Here is a 21,221-nt window from a genome sequence, read left to right on the forward strand (position 1 = left end):
ATCCTCATCTGTCTCCCAGAGTTTGAAACTAGAAGAAATACATTGTTCTGTTTACACTTTTGAACCCTGATTGGTGTCAACGGATGAGGGCTATAACTGAGCTTGGAAGTACAGGGTGCAAGGAGCCCTCACCAGCTTGGAGGTCCAGTGGAGGGCTACTTACTTCTCAGCCTGGTTTCTGGCATGTAGTCGGCTTTGTCATGAACCCACTCAGGACGGTGAGGCCGGATGTTGGCTTGGGAGGCGGCATAAGCCACAGGGTCGTTGCTGACCCAAGCAGTCAGGTAGATGTAGAAAGCACTGGGGTTAATGATGCCGTCTGCATCCACCAGGCGCCGTTTAGTCAGCTGCAGAATGGGTAGAACAGGAGGCTTTCAGAGTGGGGGCTTGGGGTCAACACACTCCTGCCTCCAGAGAAGCAGAGCCTGCATCAGCATTTGCAACAAAGAAGAGAATGTCTCTGTTTGCAAGTGCAGAAAATCCCATCAGAACACCTTTGGTTCCTTTTAAAATGCACTTATCAGAGAATGCAATAATCGGCATGTTTATAACACACATACACACACACACACAGTTCGGCAGATGGCCCAGGAATTGACTGAACCAATTAAATCTGAACGCTAAAAAGAGTGTCTGCAGCCAAGGCAGAGAATGAACAATCTGGAGAAACATATTTATAGGAGGGGAAGGGGGAAAAAAAACCTGGCAAGAATCCCCATACACGTCTGTGTGCAGTTAACCTCTGCTGTTAACACTGAAGGAAATGCCACCCAGTAAATGGAGGAGAGCTATAAAAATAAAACAACATCTGTATAAATTTTGCTAACACTAGCCTCCTATGACCTGTGTATTCAAAAGAGGTCCATCGCCAGAAAGTAGAAGGGATGGGCGCACAAGCTGGGTCTTTCTGGGAGTCTTAGTCTGAGTGAGGTGGTCACATTTAGCATATGTGCCACGTCCTAAGAGGAAGCCGAATAAATACTATGCTCCCTCTAGAGCTGGTCTGCAGGCCTTGTATAGGTGAAACACATCCAGAGACAAACACACAGACACGTATGTACATATGCATATATTTTTTCCTGTTTACTTCCGATGGAGACCTGGTTCCAACGCTTTTCATCTTTAACAAAATGAAAAACACCAGTGACAGAAGTTAATAGGGAAAGAGTAAAGGAAGAAAGTGGAGGAGAGGGAGAGAACTAAATTTCAGGGATCTGGATTCAATTAATCCACAGGATATGTAACAACTGTATGTCTTCAAGCCGTCTCTGGAATTACATAGTACAGCTCACACGGCCTCCGTGCACACAGCACACTTTTCTCCCTCCCAGGCAGAGGAAATGATGTCTGGCGGCCTGGCCCAATCACATTTGTTCCACGGTGTCCCTGGTCCCTAAAAACAACCCAGCCCCCAGCATCCCCCTGCCATCTCTCAGACAGACTCCTCTGCCTGCATCCTTGTCAAACCGGACAGCATGCCGCATGCGGCCATAAAGCACTAAGTTCACACTCCATAATAACTCTGAACAATGTACTTTGTAAATCTGTCACCTTTAATGCCAGCAAAAATGGGGAGACAATAAACAGAGCGGCTGGGAAGATCATTAGCATGACGGTTTTCTGCCTGAAGGTGAAGCAAGTAAGCTACAAAGAACAGTGGGAGGAGGACCTGGGGAAGCTAGGAGTGGGACTGGACTCCTCTGCAATGTGAAGGGTCCAAATGCCCTCACCAGCATGCCCAAGGAATCAGAGGGGATATGCTGGAATCCAAGTGTCACAGCCAAGAGGCAAATGCAACTGGAGAAGATGATTACCAAACAGGGAGAGCTCTTCTTTCGGCGGGGGTGAGCACAACAGTGAGTCCACGGAGAGTCCAAAGATCTGCATTTCCATCTGCCTCACTCATGACAGAGCAATCTGTCTGTCCTCCTCTACCCCTCATGCCACAGCGACCCAAAGGAATCAAACCTAACAAATCTTCCCATCCTGCTAGTAATCTCTCCTAACCCATCCATCATCCCAACTTCTATTCTTTCAAATTTTTTGCTACCCAACTGACTCACCTTTCCAAGTTCGAATATAACCAAGACTGACATGGTGACAAGGGCTAGAATTCAAAAGAGAACAATGCAACACAGTATGTCTAACATCTGAAAGAATCTGCACTGCCTCAACTATACTGTGTTCTGACAACCGCTCTGAAGATAAGTAACACACTTGTCCCCATTCAACAGATGAGCAAGGTGAGGCACTCTGGTTTGCCCGCACCTACACCATTATCCAGTGGGATAACAAGTCCCAAAGCCCTGCTCAACAGCTCTCTCTGAAGCTCCCAAGGTATAAGGCAGTGAGAGTACCTGACTGATGTCAATGGGCTTGTCACGGCTGCCGGTTTGTACCAGGAGTTTGTAGGCAAGGACCCCATCATCCGATCCATTTTTGTAATTGTTTGGCATGATTTTCCCGGTTTCCCAGTCACTGTCAAATGCATCCTGAAGTCCTAGAAAAGGCAAATGTGTGTAATATATTATAACTCTTAACCAGATTGATCCTGGGCCTAATGGGGTGGACTGACGACAGGGGAGTGTTTGCCATCAACTCCAAGCACCCTGTATTCTGCTTATTCTTGATTTCACGTGATACTCGTGTTTCGTGAATGAACTTCAGGATGCTGATAATCACTGCTTCAAAAGGCAGAAGGGAGGGGATAATCATTTCTAGGAAACAAATACACACGTTTTAACCCAAAACTCCCCCCTCTTCTCCCCCAGGTCATAAGAAAGTAAGAGAAAGCTGGGTGAAGAAGATACACTAGGCTGAAACACTGTTTTGTGACACATTAGGTGCTAAGCCATGGGTTCTTCAATACAACCAGAAATTCCATTCAGAGGAGGAAAAACACATTCAAACCCCCAACTTCAAACAGCAACTGAGTTGCTTCTCCAGTCCAGGGTGAGTGAACATGATTCTGTCAATTTGTTCCATCTGTTCGACTTGTGGAGCTAACACAAGCTGTGGGATCGGCTGCCAGGTTGTGTAAAGATCACAGCCAACACCTATTCACTCTTGACTCTTCTCTTCCTCTTTGCCACCCTTCCTTGAAGAGGGGGTGTGAAGGAGGGGGAGGACGGAGCTTGTGTGCGTGTGTGTGCAGGGAAAAACCTCACAGGGTAAATTTGGATCAGATTGAGAACAGGAAGCCACAGGCCAATACAAGGGGGCTCTGTGAGAACAGATGACAAACCGCAAGCCCGGGGAGGGGGAAGGAGAGAGCTTTGTGGGCTTGGGGGATGGGCAAGCCCACCAGCCCACCACACACAGCTGCGCTTGGCCTCTGTAATCAAAACCATCATTACAGACCTGACGGTTTGGCTACAGCTGTAAAGAGATAAGCGTGCTGGAAGAGAAAACAGGGCTCTGGTGACCCGGCCTTAGGCGCTGAGCAACTGCTGGCTCACACACAGTCTCCGCTGACACCCTCACCCCTTTCATTGCCCTGCACCCCCAAATCACCTCCCACGTAGAACTCCAGAGTCCCAGCCCCTAAGCAGCCACATCTTTTGAACAAGCTGCACATGCACAGGTTAGACGTGGTCAGGAGGAACGGAGGGAGGGTCTTCAGTCACTTCAAAGTCACCTGCCCCCCACTCCTCCCAACACACAGAACTGGTTCTGTTTTTTGTGTTCAAAATGGGGGTTGAAGTTGAGCAAAGAGCAAAGCACAGACCCTCTCTCGCGCTCGCTGTCCCCCTCTGTCTGATCTTCTCTAAACCTTTGCTGTGGGCATTGTTTTCACAGGAACAATTTGGGGATGAGGCCCGCAGGCTCCCTGGTGAAAGGAGGCCCTGTTTGGGGAGGGTGGAGCGGCTGCAAGGCTGGGTGGGGAGACCACCGGGAACGGCTGTGCTCCCCTTGCACACAGACTGTTTTTCATAGCGAGGCATGCACACAACCCTCACTATTGAACAGATGTTATTTTATTACCTAAAGCCTTTTTTTTTTTTGGTTTTTGAAAAAAACAAACAGGAGAGAAAAAAACCACCTCTACCCCAGAACCCCCCAGAAAAGAGGCCTGTTCTGGTTTCCTCACCATAATAGAATTTTCATCACTTTGTGGCTTCCATGGCACTTTAACCCTTTCCTCTTGACCTGCTAATCCTGAGGAGCAGCTCAGGCTTATAGTGAGTGCAGGGCTGTCTAAGCATTTTACACTGATTACCTCTCATTTAATTCTTAAAACCTCATGAGTTTTTCAGCCTGCTAGTATTATTTTACAGATGAGAAAACTGAGGCTTAGGATGGTGAAGTGACATAGCAAAGTCACACAGCAGCTAAGTGCTGGAGTTGACCTTTGAAGAGGCAGCCTCTTCCAGAGTTGGCTTGAACCACAGATGCTCTGAAAGCACTGCAGTGCCCAGGAAGCATTTGTTGGAGCCTCAAGAATAAGAGAGCAGGGCTAACATGGGCACCAATGATATAAAGTGGCAAACAGGGGGCCCCAAAAATCTGAGTGCGGTTGTCGGATATTTATACTCCGAAGACACCTTCGAGTGAGACAAAGAAAGGATTTGATTTGGGGAGGTCACCCCCACTGGCTATTTAGTTCAACTCATCAGTGACGCTGCTGGCCCTTACTCGCCATTCACTCTACTGGGGCTTCAGGATGAATGAGAAATAATCACTGACTTCACAGAAAAGCTAAGTTCTTTCATAATTAGTATATTATTTTCTAACTAATTACCAAAAAACTCAAGTAATAAGTTTTGGCCTAAGTGCACACACATTATACAATCTTGACACAAAATAAGGAACAGGAATTTGCTTCTTCCCTTGGCTAACTCTTCATATTCCAACACATGCCCTGCAAGAAAGAACTGTGATGTTTCACTTATTTTACAGCAAAACATGAAATTTTGGCTAGAACTTTTTCATTTAAAATATTTTATACAAGAAATTATTTCCTAGTGTGAAGTTTTGAGTTATCCCTATTGCCAATTTTTCTGATACAAGAGCTTAAAAAGAAAATGTTAATCTAAATTTTATTTGTGTAATTCAGTGTGAAATATAAACAAACACCATTTGTACAATATGATTTTATCACTAAGGCCACCTCATTTGCATATATGTTTAAAGGTGACATTTGAGATACTTTCTGTATTTCAATTATATATTTTTATGAGTAAACCCCTCCTCCCTTAAAAAGACTGCTAGAATGTTGCTAAAGACTGATGGGATGACATGGTTTTCTAATGAGGGTCCCATTACTTATAACTACCCAAAATGTTCTGAAGGGAAGCTGATTCAAGGACAACTACTTCCTTGGAGGAAATAAATGTTCAAAGACCAAATCAACCACACAAAAGGCCCGCAAAGCATCTAGGCAGCTGGTTGTCCCAGTATCTGGCCTTCTTTGTACAATGCTCCGCTGGACCTTGGCAGAGTCAGAGGCAGAGATCTGGTCTGGCTGGGACCCAGATCAGGGACCATGAATGGATCTTACTTGGTCTAGATGGGTGTTGTTCACTTAGCAATGAAAATAGGATTCAAGCGCACCTTTTAAAAGATTCTCAAGTCCAAATGTTTTAGGTCTTTAAAGGGATGAAAGCATGTGGATAATTTATAATACGCTATAAAAAGGTTAGCTTTCTGCACTGCCTGGAGACAATGCCCTGCTGCCCCCTTCCCAAGCTCCGCCTAACATGCCATACTGAGCATCCAAAGGAATGGCCAAAGACACTGGAATCAATTCCACAATAACCCTTCTTCACTCAGATACTGGCAGTGCTCTGCAGATCTCTTTGTTATTTGTGGCAAGTTATTTGCATGTCTTTGGCCAAAGGGGGAAAAATGAAAAGCAGGGAATCTCTCAACTTTCTGGGTCCTCTTTTGATTCATTATCCGAAAAAACAAAAAACAAAAAACAAAAAAAACCCCAAAAACCCACCGCCTCCCATACTCCTGTACAAAATAAGACCTGGAACAAATTTAAATTAATCTCATGAGCATGTTAAAAAACACTGTTAATGTCATGTAGTCCTCTTTGCTTTCCTGAAAAAGAGGTCAAATCTGATATACACGTAAGAACAAAATTCTGGGAACACGAGTCAAGGCTAGAATCCGTATTGAACAATTTTCAATGGAATTCACATTGTTTACCATTTCAGGCAAACTCACAGGGAAACTGGCTGCTTAATCTTTACATACAAGTGTATTGACTTACGACCAAAAAAGGCATTTAAATCTGTATTTAAACAAGCCTAATTAAGTGGGAAATTAAGACAATCATTTGGATAACTTAAGCCAAAAAATGTTGGGGCCATAATTATTTGGGTTTTTCAGTAAGAATATTTTTACTTGAATTGTGTGTATAATTATCTTGATTCTCCACTTCACTTTGCATGTGTCAACACATAATAAATGAACAGATGTTCTTAGAATTACTGAATACATTCATATTCAGTCAACAGGAGCAAATTTAGGCCCTCTTTCTCTCCAGTTTACTACTATTTCCTAGAAATGTTTTTAAGGACAAGGTAAGAGGTAAAGAAAGACATTTTGAAGCAGAATTGATTATTTATGATATACTATCAGATGCAATTGAGCATTTAAGTTTATTTCATATGCCAAGTCAAGAGATGGTCAAAATATGGAATTTTAAATTATATTCTCCAATGATGCAAACTACTGGTGTAGTAAGCTATGATCTGGCAGCGAGTCAGCCTAGAAATTTCTGAATTGGCTATCTGAATTGTTTGCATTGTTTTACAGGTAAAAACCAGATTTGGGAGCTGCCCCAGAGTCTATATAAGAATTTTAAGCAATCCTTAGAACTTAATGAAACATGTCAGTGTTACATTATAATCTAACACTTGAGTAAAGTGAACAAAGAGAACCTTCGGAAATCGAACACACCAAAGACCAAAGGGTGAATGTTCACAAAGGATGAGTGCCCTCCAGCAGCATCTTACCTTGGAGCCAGTCTCTGAAGTAGTGCAGCCACATTTTGGGAAGCTGTTTATTTTCTTCCAGCATGACATACTTCACATTACTGAAACTCTTATGAAGGTCATAAAGTAAGTGCTGGATATTCGGGTAATCTGCTTTCTGAGTGACTATATACATGTTGTAGAAAGAAAAGTATTTGAACTGTGCAGCAATAAAGTCATATTCTCTAGTTTCCCGAGGCACAATGTCTGTAAGATCCAGCCCATCACGCACTCGGGTGGTCCCATAAAGGCTGACCCCCAGCAGGCCCAGGAAAAGGAAGATCACCACGACCTGCAACAAAATAAGGGGCCCGAGATCAGACCCAGAGGAACATAACCAACTCTCTCTTGACAAAGATGAGCTGTTTGGTGTATACCTCACTCTTACCATAATACTGCCTGGAAATAGCATGTAGGGGTCATTTTTCCAGAGCAATAAAAACAGAAAATCATGGTAAATGCATTTTAAAACAAGCTCACAAAGAATAAAATGTTAAAAATGCAAGGAGTTGATGTAAATTTGAAAGAAACATTTGCCACATAGAGATTCATGCCTGTAGAAGATGAGCTCATTAAAATGGCCTCCAGCTTTAAATGGGCTGACTCCTTAGGAGGCCTGAAATATATCACATCTGAAGAAGCAATCTAATGAATTTCAAAGGCGCCTGCTTTGTTATTTTTTGAAGAACAGAGTCTTCTGTTTTGGTAATTACCTTGGCTTTTGGTTTTAAGAGGAAAGGAGCATAGTGCTTCTCAGCAAAAGATGAGAGTGTCCACCTGGTGCAGGGGGGCTCAAGGCAGTGGAGGCTGGAGTCAGAGAACTGGGAGAGCAGGTCCCTTGTGGAGCTGGTGCTCTCGGGGCTCTGGCAGCTGAGTGTGTCCTGAGCCATGGTGACGGGCTGCACGGAGATCTCGGAGCGTGGCTCGGCAGTGGTGTAGTACACGTGCGTGTGGGGGTCATACTCTGTGCGAAGCTGCACCGTGGACTGCATGGTGATCTGGGTTTCATGGGCGAAGCTGTGGCTGCTGTAGGGGGGTGGGGGGCTGTAGCGGGTGTTATCGTGAGTCTCTGTGTAGGCCTGGGGTTCAACCTGAATCACTCTGCTGACACAGGGGCTGAAAGAGGGGGAATTATATTGTGGTGGGATACTGAAACAAGGAAACAATGCCTTCATTTTTGCCAGTGACTGATACTACCTACTTTACACAGTTCTGATTTAGGAACAAAATGTTATCACTGAACTCCACAAACATTATCTGGTTTATCTATCTGGACAGAGACATAAGTAAGTCAAAGGAGGCCAAATGGATGGTTGATCCTGAATCTGGCTGACAAAAATCAAGTTCCAAGCTGATGAACCTCTTTAATGCAGAATTCCTTTAAAAAAAGACTCAAAAAGCAAACCACCCAAAGGGTGATATTTTTTCCAGATGGTCGTTTTAAACCATTGTTCTGCCCATAGGGATACAACACACACTCCCAACGATCAGCAACATTGGTATGTGATGAACAGTGACCACGTCTATCACAACCTTGGGGCTGTTGAGGATGCTCAAGGGAGGGGACAGATCCTGTGACTCTGACGTCCCCCTGAGAAAGCATCCTCTATCATCTCCCCTGTGTCCAGCACACTATTAACTACACTTCCTTCCAAGTGCACAGACTAAGAAGTTCTCTAAACATTACCACTATGTTCCCAACAAATAAAGACCACAGCAGACAGAAAACGTACCTTGTAAAACAGCAGAAAATATCCAATCTCCTGTCCTCACGTCGATACAAATCCATGCTGAGAATTGCAGGAAAAATCAGCAGAACCATTGCAAAATTGAACACCACTACTACAGCCGCCTGGGAGGAAAAAAAATGTAGAGGTTACTAACACATCTCCTCCCAGTCAGAGGACTGCTTTGAAAAAATAAAGATGCTTTAAACAACATCCTTCTTTTACTTTCTTACTGAAGTATTTAAACCCGAAATAGATGCTGGAATTTATCACTTTGCTTCTCGTCCATCACTAACAGATCATTTGACTATAATAGGAGGGACTCATCATTCTGATCCTTTCCATCTCTAAATAATTCCTTGAGTCCATGGGGTACAGACACAGGAACTAAACTAAACTAACATCTTCTAGCAACCTAACCAAACCAAACTGACAAAGGCAGAAGAAAGAATATACTTGACATTTTACTTTAAGACAAAAAGAAACATTTTCCTCTTAGAATGCTCCTAAGAGTTCACTCAGCCCTGGTTTTACACTTAGAAATTTTATATATGAAGTGGATCGAGTATATCAAAATGTCACCTTTAAAACATGAAATAAAATTTCAAACACATCCCCTGAGGTTTTTAATAGGCACATTCCAAATAGCCTCTGGAGTAGCCTGGGGGGGTGTGTGAGCACAGTAACATAAAAGGTCAAGGAGAGTTAAGCAGAAATTCCTGTGTGTGACTCTAGTGTGCAGAATAAATAAGTACAGATTCAAAAGTCACTCCATAACCTAGAATAAACATGGGGCTAGATTCTGTAGTGCTTTGGCAAGTCTCCTGCTGACCTAGTAAAAATTATACAATTGGGCTGTTAATAGGGGAAAGTCAACAGAGGACAGTTGAAAGGCTCTCCCATTCAGAAAGGCATGGAAAGAAGGAGCACAATGAAAAAATGCGAGTGGAATGCTAAGCAACCAAGAAATCATCAGAAATTTGCTTGAAAAATAAAACCTCTTTTGAGGTTTTTCAAAGAACTGCTTAGCTATAAAACCATCTCAAACTGGGTAAATGTCTCAGGGTGAGAAAAGAAAACTTGATTATAAGTGGTATGAAACAATATCAGAGAACTTTGCAAATGTCTTTGGATAGTAACTTTTGAATTTATGCTTGAGGTGAAATGCAAGCCCAAGTTTTGGAGAGATGCTTTTCAGTGATTAATACTCTGTCCAGTCTACAAAACCAAAAAATAACCAAGAGTCTCCTAAAAATGACCCAATCCCTCTCTTCTTAATTTGCCTTGAAAACTCATCAACTCAAAATATATGAAACATGTTAACCGGCCACTGTGATAAGGTATTTTAAAGACCTGTCTAATATGTTACAAGCAACTCATTATTTTGACTAGAGGGTTAATCTAACAGGCAAATAATTTAAAAAGTCAGGGCTCCATGTTAGGTATGGAAGACACAAAGATAAATAAGACAAAAATCCTATTCTCAAGGAAAGACACAGCTAGAAACAAATTACAGTTTAGGCTGATAAATGTAGTAATAAAAGCAGGCCAGAGTTCCAGAGTGGCTCAGAGGAGGGGGAACAAGCAGTAGGGGGTACACATGGGGGTGGTCAAGAAAGGTTTCTTGGGAGATGGAGAAGACAAAAAGGGATTTTGGGAAAACCAGGGAGGAAGGATGTGTGGAGGAAATTCAATAGGTGGTGTCTGAGTTTAGGAGCTATGTAGCACTGCTAAGTTTAAAATTCTGTTAAGAGTTAAGAGAAAGGGGCAGGAGTAATGGGAGGTCAGGTAGCTAAGTTACACAGGATCCATCTGATTCCTGCTGCAACCAGGAGGCGGACATTAGTATTGCTGTCATCCCTGTTATAATAAAGACCATTGGTGCAGAGGAAGGCCACCTACCTGAGGTTCCCAGTAAATTGGACTCAGACTCAGGCTTGATGTGTCTGTCTCCGGGGACAGACACGGTGACCAGTGGGGTGGGTGGGGGGGTGGGGGTGGGGACAGCACGGGTAGGATTCCTGATGAATCAGAACAGAGGGGAGAATGGGTCTGATTCTCAAGGGTTTTCCAGGAAACCTCAACCTTGGGGGTTGGATCCTTTCAGCTTCTCTTTTTATTACAGTCATGCTTACATCAGGAGTATAATACACTAAGAAACTCTGGGCATCTCATTTTGAATAAAAGTTCCTAGGGATGGGGGCAGAGACTGTGAAAAAAGTTCATATACATGAACATGTATACAGGTGGCCCAGATGTTGTGGCCAGAACAACACAGATGCTTTCTGCAGTGGATGGGGGATGTATCTGATACCAGCCTCATCCATCTAAGAAATGTGATGGGCATCTTGCTTGGTCTCTTTGTGGTGGAAATGGAGCAATGGAAGAAGAAACCCAAGGTGGTCTCCCATCTCAGCTTATTGTCCAACAGCTTATTAAATACACAAGCAGGGTATTTTCTGACAAGAAAGTAGTAGAACTCCAATATCCTCTAAAGAGCACCGAAATGGTAAAAACAGCCAGCAAGAATTTCTCAGTAAGAGAGGAGTGTCACCACTAGAGCAAAGAGCAGTTTAAGAAATTTTAGGTAAATCTGAAAAGCTGATTTTATACCAGCTTTTCAGGGGATGATTTTATACCATCAATCAATTCTAATGGCTGTGCTTAAAGGAAATGTCCCATTCCCCTGCAAAGCATCTATGGGTGGCCCCACTGAGACACTTGCAGAGCAGAGAGGAACTGGCCTGCCTAGAGGGGCCCTCATCTAAACCCTCTTACCATCTGGAACAATAAGGCATCCTGTTTCAGGAGTTTTCATTGAAGAACAAATACCAGTTACCAGCAAAACCCTGGTGCACGGCATCGGTTCTAAAAGAATTATAGACAGTGCCACTGCTTTCTGGTTATAGAGATGGCATTTGGACAGATGGTAAAGACTGACAAAGAGGTTTCTTTGGGAAAAAGAATCTATTTATTTTGACAAGGTTACACAATTGAAAAAACTTGACAGGGAAAAATTCTAAGTGTCAGTTTATTACTGGACAGAACTGTTTTGGATACATCCCTTTAGATGCTTAACCTATAGCATCCTGAAAATACAAATGAATAACCAAAGTTTCAACTTAACATGGTTACTAAAGGAAAGAGAAATTATATAATGGTCGACTTCAAATGTCAATACATTTTAAAGGGAACCAAGCATAAAATTTCTGATGGCTACTGCAAAAATCATGGCATGCTTTTTTTCCTTACATTTTCCATCCTTTTTTTAACAGAGAATGAACCAGTATCACAGGAGGTCATTTTTTAATAAATGAAGATTCCTAGAAGCTGTAGATGCAATTTTCTAGATACTCCAGTACCCTGGAATAGAAGTGCAAAACCAACAGCATTCAATTCATCTCAGTAAGGTGCTTACCTTAGGAGAACTTAGCGAACTGGATTTTCTAAAAGACGTAAGGAAAACTCATGTAGCTTTTCAGACCACCACACCATAGGATATCATTAAAGGAGAGTGTGCCTTGATGAATCATCAGTTTGTACTGAGAGAGAACAGGAGAAAATGAGAGAGAGGGACAAGAAGAAAAGAAGGAGTGTGAGGCAGCCAGAACAGCGAGGGAAAAAGCAGGCAGAGGAGGACAGAGGCAAGAGGGAGGGGCCCACTGTTAAAAGACTCTAGAGCAATTTCTCATTGCCAGAATCTGCTGTATACAAGACAAAAGCAGGCTCTCAACGGATGCTGCATGCACGTATGCCTGTGCAAAAGGCATCCTACAACGTCAGCTGTACCAAAAAAATTCATAATTAGTGGGCGTCTGTTATTTACCTTTCGTATTACTGAGCAGTTAGATATATTTTCATTTTCCTTGAATTTTGGTCCCCCTTTTAGATTTCATTTATTCCTCACTACTTCTATTTTTTATGTATTTATAATAAAAACTTAAAGAACCTTTTTTAGTATTTCTCTTTGGGGGGTTCTGGTGGTCATAGTGATGGGCACAAAACTTTACACCAAATATTAAACAAGTGTAGTGTCCACATCTAGTTGCTTAGTCCTATATAGGTGATTAGCCACTAGTTGCTTAGTCCTATATAGGTGATTAGTGAAACAAGATTCATATTGGAAGGTTATAAAAGAGCTGAGTATGTTAATAAAAATACACATATAAACCTAATCTATGATTTGTCAATTTCATCTCCTGGTCACAATCCTTAGAACCTTTTGGTGATTAAAAGGAGCAAAGCAGCAAGAATAAAGCTGGATGGATGTAACAAAAGTTTAAAAAGTGGCAACAAAATGTTTCCTTTAAAAACCTGGCCATCTCATGAGTTACTATTGCATTGTAAGACACAGAGAGAAAGGAAAGTCACTGCTTCTTTAATCTTCTTGGACAACAGCTGAAGCTTTAAAATTCGAATTTAATTCACAAAACCTCAATAATATCCTTGAGGAAGACCATGTCACAAACTGGTCAAGTAGCCTTCTTTATCTGCTGTGTTGACCAATTTCAGGATGTCCCATGAGTTTCAAGCAGCTGAAGAGCAATGCCCATACCATAGCTGCATCCCCAGTTGAGGGAACTCTTCATTCTTATAACTCAGATGGCTCCTTGGCACAATATCTCAGAGGCCTCTAGGTGTGAAAGGGCCTGGTTTGGAAGGAGCAGAACAAAGAGGGACAAACTTGCATAAGGAAGGGAGAGGAATTCTGAGTTTTTTGGGGCAGCTTGAGAATGGGGTAGGGAACCAAAAGGAAAGAGAAGAGGGACCAGGAGAGACTGTGGGAGGAACCAAGGAAGGAAAGGTAGCAATCAAGGGACCAAGGAGCTCCCCAAGGCAGAGACTGGCCGATATCTCCTCACCTGGTGAAGCATCCCATGCTCAGTTTTATGTTCTTGCCTAGCCTGGGCTACACTGCAACCTCATCCCATGTCAGTGAGTCTGCTTTGTGCAGTGGCTTTGTGTTGGGGGTTGCTTTAGGGAAATCAGGGCTTTCCTGGTGGCTCAGAAGGTAAAGAATCTGCCCGCAATGCAGGAGACCCAGGTTCAATCCCTGGGTCAGGAAGATCTCCTGGAGGACAGCATGGCTACTCACTCCAGTATTCTTGCCTGGAGAATCCCATGGACAGAGGAGCTGGCGGGCTACAGTCCACAGGGTCACAGAGAGTAAAACAAGACTTAGTGACTAATCCTTTCTCTACTTTCATTCAGGGAAATCAAGAGAGGGTGGCCGGCAGGGGAGGGCAGTTGAGCACAGAATTTAGAAGCAGGGTGATTAAGAACTGGCTGCACCAGGTACCAATCCAAGAACTCCTGCTCATCTGCAGCAGGGGCCTCTAGGCGTCCCACACAGAGTGGCCTGGTACCATTTTAATTTAACTCTAAAGAAAAGGGCAACTCCCTAAGGCAATCGGTTATGAGGATGCCTAAGCCTCAGGGCTTGAAAGGAAAAGAACGAACCCGAGAACTTTGTCTCAAAGGGAGTGCCAGCACCACTGTTTAAAGAAGCATCCACCCCAGAAAAGAGAGCCCCAAACGCTGGCCTGCTTCTTTAATTCATGGTGGTAAAACCGTAAGCACATCAGCGGAGAAAAGGAGATGCGGGAGGCTCACTGTGAGCACAGTGCTCACAGACCTGGTCCCTGGAGACGCACCTGCAGGGAGAACGCCCGCAGAGCGGGAATTGGGATCAACGCGGCCATGAAGAAGGCTGTGACGTTGCTGATGGAGGTGAGGGCCACGCTGGCTCCCGTGCGCTTGAGGCACTCCCCGGTCCTGTCCTGAGAAAGAGAAACCACAGTGCTGGGAGCTGCAAGGTGGGGTCTCAGACAACAAGTTGTCTGAACAATTAACAATTCAAATAAGTGGCAAAACAAGAGAACTAGTATTTTACAATGCTTATGTGAGGGGACATCTCTGCCTTTCTCTCTAACACCAACCCTGAAAACCTATCTATCTATAGGCATGTGTTGCTTATGGTCATTTCTACCCAAAGCGTAACGCCGCAAGATAACGATTTGAGTAAATTTTTAATATGATTAAAAAGGGGCAAGGAGAAATGAGAATAAGGTGACCAAAAAACGCAAAGAAAGAAATGTGCACTCTGGAACAAGTGTCCTAAGATTCTTCTAACTTACTTATTTACAGGCAGTAACGTATCTTCTGACTTGGGACTGAAATAGTTACTGGGCCAGACTGAGAAAAGGCAAAGGACAAACACTCAAGAACACAGAGGGATTTCTGCTCTCCTCAAAGCTTTCTTCTTTTGTTTTTCTATTACCTCAAAAGGAATTCTTTTATTCTGTCCCGTTTCACTAAATGCATGCGCCAGAAGAAAGACATCATCCACACCAACGCCAAGAGCAAGAAATGGCAAAACCTGTAGTGGAAACACACCACAGTGACATTAGACAAACGAGGTCCAATTCTGAGAATCCTAAAGCCATTTAAAACACTGCCACCAGCACCCCTAGTAGTTGCCCAAGGGATAGCTTACATGAACTCGTGAAAAACTTACTTTTATCTGATAGTTAAATCCCCATATGTAGAAGTTGTAGCTCATAGCAGATCTTGTACATTACTAAGTTCCTTGTATAATAATTTTTTAAGTTAATAAATGAAACAGAATCTAACTCATTTAAAGCAGTGGTTCTCAGAGCGTGAGCCCTAGACCAGCACTGATAGGAGCTGGCTAGCCGCCCCTACCCTAGATGGGCTGCATTAGAAATTCTGGCGATGGGGCCCAGCAATTAGGTTGCACAAGCCCTCCAGGTGATGCTAATGCACATTCAAGATTAAAACCCACTGCTCGAATACACAATATAAATTCCACTGATAAATGAGGCACCTCTGACTAATCAACAAGCCCATTCAGACCTGCCCACTGTCAAGTGGTCTATTTAGAGACAGCACTCTCTGAGGAATGGGGCATCCAAGCGAAAAAAGCCTTGAAGACCCTATAGGTGATACGGACACACAGGAGGCCAAGTAGGCCAAGCCTGGAGAGGGGTGTTTGTCAATGAACAGTGGACGATGGCTCCTTTAGTACCTGAGTTGTTGCAGCATTAAAGGAAATCCCGATCAATGAGCACAGGCCCAATCCTGCAGCCACTGACAGTGCAACCAACAGGACGCCAGCCAGCCCCACGGCACCCTGGGACTTGGAGCAGTCCCAGCGCAGCATGGTTAAACAGGCATAGGCAAGCTGCAAGCAGAACAGTTGGGGCAGGGGTTGGGGGGGAGGTGAAGGAATGAAGGGGAATTGGAGGAGGGGGGAGAGGAAGGGGGAGACACAAAACAAAAGCCAAACATTAGAATGTATAAAGATTCTAATGTTTTCCCCCACCCATCACCCCAAATCAAAAGGTAGAACTTATTAACTCCCAACAACAACAAAAATTTACATTACAGACATCACACGAAATGATACAAGTCAAAGATGGGCAAACTGCAAATGGTAATAAATGCTTTACATGACCACTTTCTAAACCGTTATGAAGCCGAGCTCTCACTGTCTTGGATGCACGTGTGTGTTAAGAGCAGTTAAAAAGCAGGGGCAGTCATGAAAAGGTAAAAACTGAAAAACAAAACCAACCCCCTCCTCCCCCGAAGAAGTGAATTGACTGTGTGTTACCATCAGTAAATAGCCGCTGGCCACTCGGATGACGCTGACATCAGAGAAGGACTTGAGGATGTCATCCAGGGTCGTCGTGGTAAAGGAAAGCACCTTCTGAGTGGAGTTCTGAGCAACGCTCTGATGAACCACCTGTGGTCACAACGTAAGGACAAATTCCCAGATGGGATTTAAGCTGCAATGAGCTTCAAGAGCACGGACTTCAAGTGACATGTCCCCTTTGCCTAACCTCCACTACTTCTGGATGCCTTAAAAAGAGTTCTACATGATTGGTATTTGGACTTGGATTAACATGAAATGACCTGGGCCCAAGACAGTGAAGGCTATTGCTAATCAAGTGAGAACGTGGAGCTGCAGTAAGCTAGTGAGCCTGTGTAATTGAAGTTCACTCTGAGAGCTCTATTTACTCTGCGTCTGAGACTGCTATTCTCCTCTCCATAACTCCACAACTGATCTGCAGGTCCATCAGTTCCCCCCTAATCCAAAACAACTCATTCTTATGGGTACTCCTCCCCCCGCCCCTTTCATTTGCTGGCCACTTTTAAAAGGTCACATGCAGCTCAGTGGAGGTCACTGCTTGGGAAACAAAGGCCAGCTCCTGTCACATGACCTAACCAAGGGGACTGCAGCTGTGAACAGATTCTATGCCTTGCTAATGTTTTCCAGACACCTTTTCTTGCTAACCAAGTGTTTTTTTAAACTCTGTTATGCCTCAGCTCTGGGGTTCACAACTGGTTCCTCACAATGTTTCAGGGCACTGCAGTTAGAATTAGCATCACCCAGATAGGAAGATTTTCAGTAGAAAGAAAAGGAAAAAGTTCTCATCCCACCAGATTCCCAGAATTACAATCTACCATGAAAATAAATGAGAATGTAAACAATGTTCTAAAAAACATGAAATGAAGTACCTCGTAACTAAGGGGTCTGTACTAAGATTCAACGGGCATCAGAACACCAGCCGTTTACCTCCACATACGTCCTCTGCCAAGCCTCCAGGATGGCCGCTGCCTTGTCCTCATTCCAGTTGATGTGTGAGACATACTCATAACCCTTGAAGTGTTCATACATTTGCTTGGGAGTCATTAACTGAAACATGGTCTGCAGAGCATGGGCACTGTGATGGGGTGGAAAAGCCACAACATGAGCGTCCCCAGGGAGCAGCTCTCACTGTGCAAAATCCCCACCCAGCACCCTTGACTCACCATCCAGTCCTACGTGAGCACATGTTTCCATTAAAAAGGGACCTGGATGGTTATTTTATTTAATAGATTGATGTACCATATTAAAGGTGTAACCTTACAAACCTTTTACAGATATACCCCCAAATTAAATTAATAGGCAATTTCCTTTCTCAGTTTCTATTCAACGAAACAGGAAGGGTAGGGGAGTAGATAGCTTGACCAGATATGCTGGGCTCAGCGTTGCATGCTTGCTTGTGCAGAAATCCCAGACGACGGCTCTCTCGAGGGAGAAATCTCAGACGGAGTGCCTGACACTTGACGGAGCGGAGTCCACAAGTGCACAGAGGATAATTCTCATTTAGCCGTCAATTGCTGGTCTTTCCTTTTAACAGTCTGTGACAGGGTTCAGCTCGTATCACTTAACTCCACATGGTATGACCAGTCCCTCTTGCCTACTTTATATTTTCCCCAGTTTTCTACGTAGTAGGTAGATCTTCTAAAACTCTATACTCACTCACTATGGTCTTGATGAAAATGATAAACCTATTTTTGAAAAGTTCCCCAGAAGGTGACTTTTTGAGCTGATCTGGTCACTAGTATTTGATTACACCAGACAGCTAGCTAGGATAACAGTTAAGTATTAATACAAACACACTTGCAGATGTCAGAAGAGAAGTGGTTTCTGAGGAGAGAGTAGGCGGCTTGGGTCTTCCGTGCTGGATTACCTGACAAGCTTCCCAGTGCTGTTCTTCACCGTGCCACCCACAATCAGCTCCTCTTGCCAGTGCATATACTTTCTGGATAATCCATGACACCCACCATTCAAAACAAGGGCCATATCAAGAGGCTGAAATAAACAGACAGCCACATAATTACAGGAATTAGTAGGCAGGTCACATGCCTTGTTAAAATCCAGTGCATTAAGGGCTTGTTTGTTTCAGTGAGAACATTAATAACAAGGCTAATGAGAGGCGTATGGCAAATCTTACAGCAAAATTTAGCTCTTTAAACAAACTTAGTTCCACAGACCAAAAAAGTTGAGAGCAAAATCTTAAAAACAAGAGAACTAAAAATGGGGGCAAATATCAAGTTTTTCTCCCTCCCTTTCCTGAGGAGAACGCAATGGCTGTACTTACTTTGGTTGTATTTTTGTTGGGGGCTGTGGCGGGACAGTCTGGATCAGCTGGATTGAGGCAGGGCCGGTCCATGTAACCATGACCAACTTCAGCCTTATTCAGCATTTCCTCCCAGCTGTCCACTTGATAGTTTATTTTCTTTAACTCTTCTAGGAATTCCAAAGGGTCAAAGTTTGTCCACTGCAAAGGAGGCTTACCTCTGTGAAAGAAATTAGGAGGTGAGACAATGAAAAAGAGGCTTCTAAGCCCTGAGTAAAATAACCAGACTGAATCCAGATTACATCTGGATTGTACGATGCTTTGTGGGGATACAACTATAATTCTGGGACCCTGGAACAAAAATGAAATGCTCCTTTTCAGTATGCTGCTATGCTGTGCTTAGTCACTCAGTCGTATCCAACTCTTTGTGATCCTATGGACTGCAGCCCTCCAGGCTCCTTTGTCTATGGAGATTCTCCAAGCAAGAATACTGGAGTGGGTTGCCATGCCCTCCTCCAGGGGATCTTCCCAACCCAGGGATGGAACCCAGGTTATCTCCCATTGCAGGCGGATTCTTTATGGGCGGAGCCACCAGGGAAGCCCAAGAACACTGGAGTGGGCAGCCTATCCCTTTTCCAGGTGAACTTCCCGACCCAGGAATCGAACTGGGGTCTCTTGCATTGCAGGCGGATGCTTTACCAGCTAAGCTACCAGGGAATCCTCCTTTCCAGTATCCCTATATGCAAACCTACATCGGGAAAATAATTCACGAATGGACATGGCAAGCAGAAAGCTTATATTAACAAAAACATTAAAGAATCTTTACTTGCTTATACAGGTTATTTAATACCTAAAAACAAAATTAGCCAAATGGGTGCTCCGAAGCAGAAGACTGAAACCCAAAATTCAGGGGGGAGGGGAGGTGGGGAGGAAATCACAAAGTCAAATTAGCATTTGCCAGCCTAATAAATGCTTTGTAAATGTCATCAATAAAAATATTTGATCTCCATTACCTTTAATAATCCCATACTTATGAGTGCTCTCTGACAGCCCAGCAGTCAACCCCACAAGACCCCTGCTGCCTCTGCCATCACCGCCATGAAGGACACTTCCCTCCACACTCACTTTTGAATTTGTGCTGTTGACAGACCAGAAAGGCTTTTGGCTGCCTGTTATGTGGTTCAAACCACACTGTAGCTGCTCAACCAGGCTGAAGTCATTATTCAGAATCTCCCAACCAGAAAACATAAAACCCCTTATTTCCCATCTAAAACTGTACACTGAAGGTCAGGGTATGGCCACTGCAAATTGCTTTTGCAGATATGTGCAAGCTAGAAGAGAAACAATAACCCAAGCACTAACTCTTGCATAATTAACTGAAAATGTCTACATTAATTAACAATTATTCCTTAAATGATGTGGTATACATAATATTCAACTGTGAAGCCTCCCTTACCATGGCCTTCAAAGATAGTAGGTTTCTCTCTTAAATGTCATTAATGTGATCCAAAGAAAGGTTAGCATTTCACTTAACAGGAAGATCTTAACCTTTAACATGAACCCACTAATAAATTCTCTCCTTAAAAAATAAGCTAAACCTATGTAAATGCTAGGTCTGCAAAACTGCAAACATTTTAAAGAGTTAAAAATCACACATACTCTGAAATAATTTGCATTTTATTTGCATATAAATAGGCTGGTAAAAGTGAATGAAATTTAATGATGCCTACAGAACTTTTTTTGAAAAGAGGAAAAACATTCTGCCCTCTCCCCCAGCTATTCACTCAAAACATGCACATGGAATTTCAATGTTTTTGTTTTTTATTCAAAACTAAAATAAAATAGGCAATGATAAGGTAACATGAGAAAGATTCTAGGGTTTAGAAATCACAGAGATCAGAAAATAAGATCACACACTTACAGTAGGTATGCCGTCCCAGACTGTAACTTCGCCCCTTCCCAGAAGCAATCCAAAGGTGTAATAATTAAACAAGGGTAAAGATACTCTATTATCTGTCAAAGTTGAAAAGAACAGGCCATGCATTATGCTAATGTATACTACTGGGCTATTTGAGAATTTTTTGCAAACAAAAAGAAAATATATACCTGATCCATGTAACCTGTTTCTGTGATAAGTTCTCCAGATTTATAACACAAATGTTCCAATTTCCACTGCCTATAAGATAAAAAGCAGAGACAAATATTTCTTGTAATAAAGGAAATCTGTACAAAATCAGAACTACAGAATGTACAGAAAGAACTCCAATTTTGATCACTTTTCAGTATCTGTCAAAATGAGCAGAGCGTTGCCAAACAGATTCAACAAGCTTACTTTAATGAATAGATAATACACAACTGTAATTAACATGTGGGGTGTTTATGTAAATGAATGCTACCAAAGTACTTGAAAAGTCTTGTTTTCTTAAGTGTTCTCCCAATAATCTTGTTTACACCATTAACCTGCTTTTCCACATACATTAAACAACTTTGGGGCAGATAATTCAGACCTGAATTGTCAGAAATTCAAAATAGGTGGGGACTAAATTAGTGAAGTTCATTGACTGGATGAGCAAGCTCTG

The 21,221-nt window shown here is 43.1% G+C and overlaps 1 protein-coding gene across 5 annotated transcripts in view; it reads right to left on the reverse strand.

Moving 5' to 3' along the window:
- PTCH1 (patched 1) overlaps nucleotides 1-21,221 on the reverse strand; it is a 69,895-nt gene that overhangs the window by 16,324 nt on the left and 32,350 nt on the right. For 4 of the 5 annotated variants that reach the window (XM_018052471.1, XM_018052469.1, XM_018052473.1 and 1 more), the window contains exons 4-17: nucleotides 20,749-20,818; nucleotides 20,564-20,655; nucleotides 18,664-18,862; nucleotides 18,253-18,374; nucleotides 17,313-17,460; nucleotides 16,347-16,478; nucleotides 15,762-15,917; nucleotides 14,994-15,092; nucleotides 14,368-14,493; nucleotides 8,720-8,838; nucleotides 7,700-8,102; nucleotides 6,969-7,278; nucleotides 2,358-2,500; nucleotides 164-347 (exon numbers count right to left, since the gene is read on the reverse strand). In XM_018052471.1, coding sequence (XP_017907960.1) covers nucleotides 164-347; nucleotides 2,358-2,500; nucleotides 6,969-7,278; nucleotides 7,700-8,102; nucleotides 8,720-8,838; nucleotides 14,368-14,493; nucleotides 14,994-15,092; nucleotides 15,762-15,917; nucleotides 16,347-16,478; nucleotides 17,313-17,460; nucleotides 18,253-18,374; nucleotides 18,664-18,862; nucleotides 20,564-20,655; nucleotides 20,749-20,818 — 2,303 coding nt within the window. The remainder of the gene's footprint in view (nucleotides 1-163; nucleotides 348-2,357; nucleotides 2,501-6,968; nucleotides 7,279-7,699; nucleotides 8,103-8,719; nucleotides 8,839-14,367; nucleotides 14,494-14,993; nucleotides 15,093-15,761; nucleotides 15,918-16,346; nucleotides 16,479-17,312; nucleotides 17,461-18,252; nucleotides 18,375-18,663; nucleotides 18,863-20,563; nucleotides 20,656-20,748; nucleotides 20,819-21,221) is intronic. The other variant, XM_018052470.1, reaches the window with a different exon arrangement.

Source organism: Capra hircus, chromosome 8 (genome assembly GCF_001704415.2).
Source record: "Capra hircus breed San Clemente chromosome 8, ASM170441v1, whole genome shotgun sequence".
Taxonomy (NCBI): Eukaryota; Metazoa; Chordata; class Mammalia; order Artiodactyla; family Bovidae; genus Capra; species Capra hircus.